Raw genomic sequence first — 8,082 nt, 5'->3', positions numbered from 1 at the left:
GGGTGGCGAGAAATGGCAGGAGCCCTGGCCGTGCTGTCAGCTAGAGTTCATGGAGTGCTGCAGGCTGTGTTGGCACAGAGTCTAGCTTTGGTCTGGAGTTCAGCCTCAGCCCTTGTATCTGCTAGGTCACTAACCAAACAGCAGCCACATCTTGTGGTGAATGTGATTAAGAGAGTAATTAGGGGAAGAGAGGATGACCCTGCTCCTACCTTTGGCCCCAGGAGGGATTGGAGGTAGTGTCCGTAAAGCACGTGCATGCTCCAGCTGAACTACACACCAACTCACATCATCTTTATTAACACTGGCACTCAATTTAAAGCAACAGTGCACACAGACTTCTAAAAAGCTTGCTGCAAAAGCACAAGCCACATCTTAGGTCTAAAAATGTCCCATGCAAGGAATAGCAGTGAATGCCCAGACCCCACAGAGCCACTGCAGTGTGTCCCCAGGGGTAGAGGGGTCAGCTACGCAAGGAGAGAAGTCTCCTTGTCAGCTGGGTTAGTTGAGGAAGCTGAAAGCAGTGTCCAGGCTCCCAGGTTAGTTTCAGTTAGTGGCAAGTGAAGGAATCCCCTCATTCCTAGTGCCACAGGTCCATCCTGCCATGCCTGGCCAGCAAGGTGGACACTGAAGAGCAGGAGGACCTGACTGTCAGTGGAACTTGTACTTCCTAGCTGGCTTGAGGCTGATGTAGGTTCTCTTCATCTCCTCGCTCTCAGGCTTCTTGATGTCTTTGTACCTCTCTCCCTTTGTACTCACCACCTGGTTATCAATGTAGCGGATCAACTTCTTGGGAGCCTGGGGAGGGAAGACATTAACACCAAGTGGATGGACAGCCATGCTGCTAAGGAAAGGGAGGGGACAAGCAGAAGCAGAGCTGTGCTCAGGGCATGGGTTCAGGAGGCCTGGGGTGGGCTACTTTATCTATCCTTTGTGTAGAAATCTTATCCAAAACTGGGAAGGAAGCTGTCCAGTGGGGGGTGGGGGGAGGGGTGGGGAGGGAGGAGAAGCCGTGCCAGTCAGGAATAGTAGGAACTGACAGACCCTGCAGCACCTTAGCTAAGCTGATCATCTTGCTTCTTTGCTGATGGGTGGGCTCTGTGAACAGTCTGCCCCATTGCCTTTTGGACTTGCAGCCTGATTTTTTTAAACCTTGTAGCCAAAGGACATTCAAATGCTGGTGAGCTAGAACTGCTCTTCTTACCTCTTTGGGTGGAGCTGGCCGATGTGTCTTCTGATCGTCTGCGCTATCCACCATCATGTATCTGAAACACAAGAAGCATTTAGTGAATGCTGTAACGTGCATTGTGTGGGGCTATTCACAGCCTATGTCCTTTTTCCCCTGGCTGGTTTGTGCTGTGCAATGTGTCCTACTTGCCTAGACTGCAGCTTGAAGCACTTAAATGTTCCCCTCCGGATGAAAAGGGCAAGTGTATCATCCTTCTGGTGAGAATACAGTAGGATTCTCCTGGAGCAGCATTCTTGGCTGTATGTGAAGGGTACTGGAGAACTCAGGCTGCTGAGAAGGCCAATAGCCCCTGCAGAACTGAGAGGTGCTAAGGTGTGGTGTGCTCTGCCATTGGGGTAGCTTTGCTCCTTCTCACACCAAGCAATGGCAGCCAAAGGAGACAGAGGTGAGATTACAGAACCAAGGTGGCTGCTTCTGCCCTGAAGAGGTGGTGTTCCTTTCACACTCCTACTACTTGACTATGAAACAGGTCTGTGCTGGAAGCAACTTTATAAAAACATCACCTCATTCCCTACGTGACTGAAACATCAGGGCCCTTGCTGTACTGCTGAGTTACCACTCGGGAGATTTAGGTGCTGGTTTAGCAGGTGGACAGCACAGGTGACCATGACTCCTCCCTCACTAGTCAGTATAGTTTCTCCTGTGTATCTTCAGCTATGGTGATCTGCTCTCTGTACCTGTGCTTGCACGATGTTTAAAATACAGGATGTTGCCAAAATGTCATTAAATTGAAGTTCCCAGACATAACCAGCAGCTGGTGCTTTTTTGTTCCCTTGCGTGTCACTCTAAACAAGCCTGCTGAGGAGACAGGCAAGGACAGGGATTTCTAACTCTGCCTGGATGCCATTCTGCCTTGCTTTAACCTCCCTAGCCCACTGACTGTTTATTCTGTCACTGGGGAGGATGTAAAGTGGTGGAAAAGATGTGGCTGGACAGACATGCCTGCAGAATACTCATGAAAGCTGATATCTTAAAGCAGATCGATGAAACCACAGTGTGGGTTCTCCTATTGAGAATTAAATGCTTTTGGAAATGAATAAAGATAAACCAATCTAAAACCACTTTCATTCTCAAGAAGTCCATGGGGGACTTCAGAGAGGTTTCTTTCAATGCTTTGAGTTCACACCTTCAAGTGAGATTTAATATTCCCAGTGTTGCTGTACAGGCGGTCTCTTAAAGGTATCTTTAGCCTTGTTTGGACTGTCTCCAAGAACGGAGGTTTGAATGAATTGCTGTAGTTCTACAAGTCACTATGTGTTATCTGAGTTGCAGCATGATGTCTGTGCCTTGAACCTTTAACCAGGACCTCAGCTGACAGTACTGTGTTTTATACTATACCTGTAGGAGGTGAAACCTCACACACAGCCAGCACTGTGACCCAGCTGGTGCAGGTGACCGGTGTCTCTGCCACAGCTCTTAGAGAAACCCAAACCTGTTTTTTTTTCCCACCTGATGATTGTATTTGTGCTTAGATGTGTTCAGCTCTAACATATCAGCTTCACAGCATCCTTACTAAACGTTGTACACCCCAAGTTCTTTACAGCCCACATCGTCATTCTGACTTTCCCCAAACTGCCACCTCTTCCTTTATCTGGAACAGAATAACAGGTTCTGTGCTACAGGGTACTTACTTCTGCAGGATAACCTGTTTTAGTTCCTCATGGTTGGGTGCTCTGCGGGGCCGGGCCAGTTCCTGGGAGGAGACAAGGCAGGTGGGTGAGCAGCACAACATGCAGAGCATACAGCTACCTGCTGCTGGCTCGGTGAGCCCAGCGCTGGTGGAGCCTGCCAGCCCGTGGGAAGGGGCGTGCCAGCCACAGCTCTGCTGGGGCACTGGCTTGGCTGTGGGCACAGCCTGTACTTGGAGAGCCAAGGGAATGAGAGGGGCTTTTGCTCTGGGTGATCCCCCCAGCTTGTTATGTAGAAAGTTCCTGCAGTCAAAGCTTCTGCTTGCAGCAGACAGCTGGGACACCTGTGTATCCCTGAGCTCTGCCCTGCTCCTTGCAGGCCACCCAGCTCAGAGTACAGTACCTTCGCACTCGCACCTGCTGGGCCAATTTCCACCTTCTCCTCCACAATTAACTGCACTGCCTCCTCCAGGTTCCCCAAGGCCATGGCGAGTGCTTTCTCTGCCTGGCTCAAAGTACAGGCTGGGAACATCTCCAGGAGCAGCTCCACCCCATCTTTCAAGTCATCACCTTCCTGGTTGGAGCAAGAGACAAGTGAGTTGGAGATACAGTGAGGAGAGGACTATTGAAAAGGGCCTCTCTGGTTCTGCAGTCAGAAAATTCAGCTTGCTGAAGGCTCTTCTCTCATTATAAGCGTGACTAAATCCCATTCCTGAAACCAACATCACTCTTTGTTGATCTCCTCCCCCTGTATTTCAACTTTTCTCTAAAGCAAGGCTGCTGTGAACTGGCCACATAGATTGTGGCCATGCTTTGTGTCTCCTTGGGAGCGAGACACTGTGGTGCAAATGCTTGAACTCCCGCTCACCTTGTGAAGTTACATGTGCTTTGATTAGAATGGGAAGGGACTCTAAACAGTGACTTGTGGCTACATCAGAAGGGCAGCATTTGCTATTAGGCTGTGGACACAGAATGATTATGCTGTAGAGCAGGAAGCAATCAGTCCTAGAGAAACAGCAGAGTGTGAGGAAGGACATGGGAGGGATCTGCCAGCTGCTGCCATGCCTGTAGCATGGGTCATGCTGGATGATGCTGCAGGATCAGGATCACTGGGCTGATGACTTAGTGCTGTATAGCTCAGTAAAGTGCACAGCACAGAAGGTCACTGAGGGTGGGACTGGTGTTCTTGGGGCTGACACCCAGACGTGACTGCTTCCTGTGCAGATTCTGCATGATAGCTGGGGAGAGAAAAAGTGATCCAGCTCAAGCTGTGCAATGAGATTAGGGGAATAGGGTGAAGCAGGCTGGAGCCTAGTTGGTGCTGCAGAGGTGTCTCCACAGTGCTGCTGTGGGATCTCTGAGGGCGGTGGGACAGGCTCTCTCAACCACTGCTCTGCCTCATTCTTTCAGTGGCTGGAAAGGATGAGCCAGAATGATGGCTCATACTCTTCCATCAGCACATAATTTTCTTCTTCCACTTACTGACACAGTCTCACTTAGGCCATACAATGGAGAAGATCACAGACACCAGTGATGCTGTGTCACAGCATATGCCGTGGTTCCTTCCAGAGCCAGAATATGCCCTCAGGTGGTGCTGGCAGCCTAGTGCTGGGTGACTATCCCCAGAGCTCCTGCTCCCCTGAGGGGTGCTCATACCTGGGCCCCAGCTCCGTCTGTTGCAGTGCACAGCCTTTCCCCGTCGCAGGCTCCAGCTTCAGGCTCCTGGCCCTTGGTCTGGTCTTCAGAAGGTGCTTCGCTTCTGCAATCCACAGCCTTTTGGCCAGGTTTTTCTTAAAGACATAGTGATATCTCCTGAGGAACAGTCCCACTAAGGCTAGAGCTCTGTGCCTTCTGTTGGCATTAGACTGCTAGTGCATTGTGTGCCAAAGGAAATTCCTTCTTAAGTGACAAGAGCAGGAAGCACTACTGTTCCTCCTGCCTTCAGCAGGGACAGCTGCAGCTCTGTTCATACTGACTGGCAACAAGGCAGTGCTAGCACACGCTGGAAATGGAGCACCTGAGCACTGCATTTCCAGGACTCACTGGGTATGGGCTGCTTGCGAATTCAATTCTACCTATTAATTCTTGGCCCTCTAGCCCTTTGGCTCAGGATACTTACGATATTTCTGTTACATTTCTAAGAATTCCCTGGTGTTTGCTCTAAGTTCGAACTAAGGGGTGGTTTTTATTTTAAATTTGGGAATACTGAGAACTCTGGCAGTTCTCAAACTCTTTGTGAGCCATCACATCTTGTGATCAGGTCACTGTGATGCTCTCTCTTTACAGGCTCTGTCTGTGTCACTGCAAGAAGAATCGTTTCGCCCCTGTTGTGTTCTCTCTAAAACTGTGATGGTGCTGTCCTTTCACACTCTGGATACATCAGGATCCTCAAAGGGTAGGATGCAGGGGACCATAGCAGAGCAGTAGCTTTTGTCAAGTTCAAGAAAGCAGCAAGTAAGATAAAAGACAGAACTGTCTGTTCTGCACTGTGTAGCCTTCTGACAAGATAGCAGTGATGTTGCTAGATAAGAAAAACCCAGACCAGTGTGTCCTGAAAGGTTTAATATCCAGGCACTTCACCTGTCTATTCTTTAGTAGGAACTACCATTGGGGCCGATGAATTTAGCAGTTCAGCTGCTCTGTGAATGCTGAGGCTAGAAAGGACCACTGGAACACTGCAGTCTTCTGCAGTCCTGCACAGTGCAGGCCAGAGCACATAACTGCTGATTTTGCATCTGTACCAGGTTTCATGTGTGAATGTTAGGTGAGCTTTGAGGATGTTCAAAGTCTAGAAGTGATACACATAATCATCTGGATTCTTTATTTGCTGATGCACCTGATGGACTTCCCAGTGGCAGTGTGGCTTTGGGCAGATGGCCGTCACAGGCAGGCAGAAATCCTCGCTTTCAGAATTAGCCTACAATAGAATTTCAACAAGCAGCCCTATATCTGCTATATTTTCCTTATTACTCTGCATTTAATTTCAACAGAGGTGTTTGGAGATCTGATCAAGAGTTTTTCACCCCAGTATGTCTTGGACAGTATTCTGTATGACTCAAAACTCTGACGTTGATACCAAAATCCAACTGAACATTAAAAAACCCCCTGTCAATCAATTCAGTCAACCTTATGAGATGAACTAACGTGGCAAACAAGATTGTATTTTATCCTGTCACATCGCTCAACTTCAAACACTATGGCTGAAAATATGCAGAATAAACCTTCTTATGCTGAAACTGTCTGTGTAACTCACCTTTGCTGCGAGCTTCACCAAGCCTTTCTGAGAGGGAGAACATCATTTCACAGACGTCCCCACTGCAAGAGACAGAAGCTGTATAATTAGGGTGAGGAATAAAAGCAGTAGCTTATCCTACTCGGCTACCTCTTTATAGAAAGACAAGGCTTGATGGGAAGCCCAACAAAATAAACTGGTATTTCAGATGGCCAAGGACCTTCTTCCAAACTATTTCTAGAATTAGCATCTGTGTGTTCAGGCAAAGACTGACTTGATCATAATGGCACAGGTTTGGTACTAATACATCTTCAACTGGATATAACAAAAGAATTTATGGTACCGAGGGGCGCAGGTCCAGGCCCCCTGTGTACAGCATGCATATATAAAGCCATAACATTCCCATACCTGTGGATTTCTGCAAAACCAGGGATATATGCCTCCATCATTTCCACAAAGATGTCCATGTCAAAAGTCTCCTCGGAGGGCTCTGGTGAGCCCAGCTCTTCTAGAACACCCGTGATGTAAGAGAAGAAAACATCATCCATCCCACTGGAGACAGAGAGAACACAGGACATGGCAGCAGGGTCAACAGGCCTGTTTTTTCTCTCCATCTCCATTCCTCTAACTTTATGTCTTTCTCACAGAGTAGCAGAAGGACCTATGTGAACTTTATTTTATGGGTAGATCCCAACAGTGAAGCCAGGTGGCAGGTGGTCAGGGTTGAATGGGAAGTATTTACAGATAAAATACTGGATGCCATCCTGCTTCCCGGGCAGCACGGAACGAAAGCCCCACCATGTGCTCAGGGGCTGTGCTCCTACAGGTGCTTCAGCTGAGCTAACCAAAGTATTCCAAGTGCTCAGACTCCGACTTTTCTATGCTTACTGGTGAGGCCACTATATTCTCTCAAGCTGCACTTTCTGTGGGATGCAGTTGTCTGCTTGCTGCTCTCCATCCTTGTGTCACTGCTGCCACCGGCTGCAAAATCAGCTGCTGTGTCCCAGCCTCAAGGTGGCTGTACCTCTGCAGGCAGGCAGAGTTCAAAACAGGGAGAACCCTGACATAGCATTATGCTGCTCAGAAAGCCCTTTGGGAGCGCTGTGGAATGAAGGAAATCCCATATTCTAATGTGTATTACTGGACAGGAAATTAATCACCTTGGTTGTCACAGAAATGACAGTGCTAGATTGCAATGCTAAACGATAGCTGTTTAAGCATTCCCATCAGAGCCTGTGCAAATAATCTGCATCCTGGATCTGGCTTCAGGAAAAGCAACACAAAGCACAGGAAAGCTACAGAGCTGAGTTTAATGTGTAGAGGTACAATTAATGCAGAGTTGAAGCTAGAACAATGATGTTGGATCTTCCTATCTCAACATACCTGAGGTCTGCTGCAGGAATGTGGGACTGGATGAAGCGTGTCAGTGTGTCTCGGATGATTCTTTCAGGCTCCATGTCTCTCTCAACCTTTTTCGCTAAAAAAGAGGAGGAAAGGAAAACTCCCTGTAATTTCAAAGGCAAGAAGTAGATCATAGTATCAATAAGATCAAAAGGTAGGCATGGTATAGGCAAGTGTGCTCTTCCCATCAGAGCAATTCATAAACTCCTTGATGTCTTCTCATCCCTGGGTAACTGCAGACAAAGATATCCTCAAAAAGCAGCAGTATGAGGATCCATTGGATATACCAGCCCAAAGCAGCCCGATATCTTGGGCCTCTCCTTGTGTTGAAGAGGCAGTATGCAGCTGTACTGTACATTTAAAATGTCCCCTCCAGGAAGCAAAGCTGGAAATGCAGATGTGTCCAGCTGCAGGTCCTCAGAGACACCTCCTGAGCTGTAACGCTGTGCTGTCCAGCGAGGAAGCAGTGGGTGGGGAGTTTGCATGATCAGTGTAGAGACGGGAGGACCTTCCAGCCTAGAGTGTTTGCAATGATGCTTGCGCTCAGGAATGAGTGGGAGGAAGGGTAACGTCTC

The 8,082-nt window shown here is 48.4% G+C and overlaps 1 protein-coding gene across 2 annotated transcripts; it reads right to left on the bottom strand.

Moving 5' to 3' along the window:
* Window positions 1-265: 265 nt before the first annotated feature.
* On the bottom strand, window positions 266-7,579 carry CUEDC2 (CUE domain containing 2). Of its 2 annotated transcripts, XM_010132402.1 has the most exons (9): window positions 7,490-7,563; window positions 6,515-6,658; window positions 6,128-6,189; window positions 4,531-4,664; window positions 3,259-3,448; window positions 3,040-3,101; window positions 2,878-2,939; window positions 1,202-1,262; window positions 269-795 (listed from the first exon to the last, which is right to left on the bottom strand). In XM_010132402.1, exons 1-9 carry the CDS (start codon window positions 7,561-7,563, stop codon window positions 649-651), a joined length of 936 nt encoding a protein of 311 aa, XP_010130704.1. In that variant the 3' UTR covers window positions 269-648. The 2 variants fall into 2 exon arrangements, with proteins under 2 accessions (XP_010130705.1, XP_010130704.1); XM_010132403.1 differs by lacking the exon at window positions 3,040-3,101 and having other exon boundaries at window positions 266-795; window positions 3,278-3,448; window positions 7,490-7,579.
* Window positions 7,580-8,082: the final 503 nt, after the last annotated feature.

Source organism: Buceros rhinoceros, unplaced genomic scaffold, assembly GCF_000710305.1.
Source record: "Buceros rhinoceros silvestris isolate BGI_N320 unplaced genomic scaffold, ASM71030v1 scaffold10373, whole genome shotgun sequence".
NCBI classification, from domain to species: domain Eukaryota; kingdom Metazoa; phylum Chordata; class Aves; order Bucerotiformes; family Bucerotidae; genus Buceros; species Buceros rhinoceros.
This window is presented reverse-complemented; position numbering and strand designations above follow the sequence as displayed.

Excerpts from the sequence above, each read along its gene's own strand:
- CUEDC2 (XM_010132402.1), bottom strand. The coding sequence starts at position 7,563 with ATGGAGCCTGAAAGAATCATCCGAGACACACTGACACGCTTCATCCAG. Across the intron at positions 6,659-7,489 it reads ATTCCTGCAGCAGACCTCAG|TGGGATGGATGATGTTTTCT; the intron begins GTATGTTGAGAT and ends CTCTGTCTCCAG. Across the intron at positions 3,449-4,530 it reads CAGACGGAGCTGGGGCCCAG|GAAGGTGATGACTTGAAAGA; the intron begins GTATGAGCACCC and ends TGCTCCAACCAG.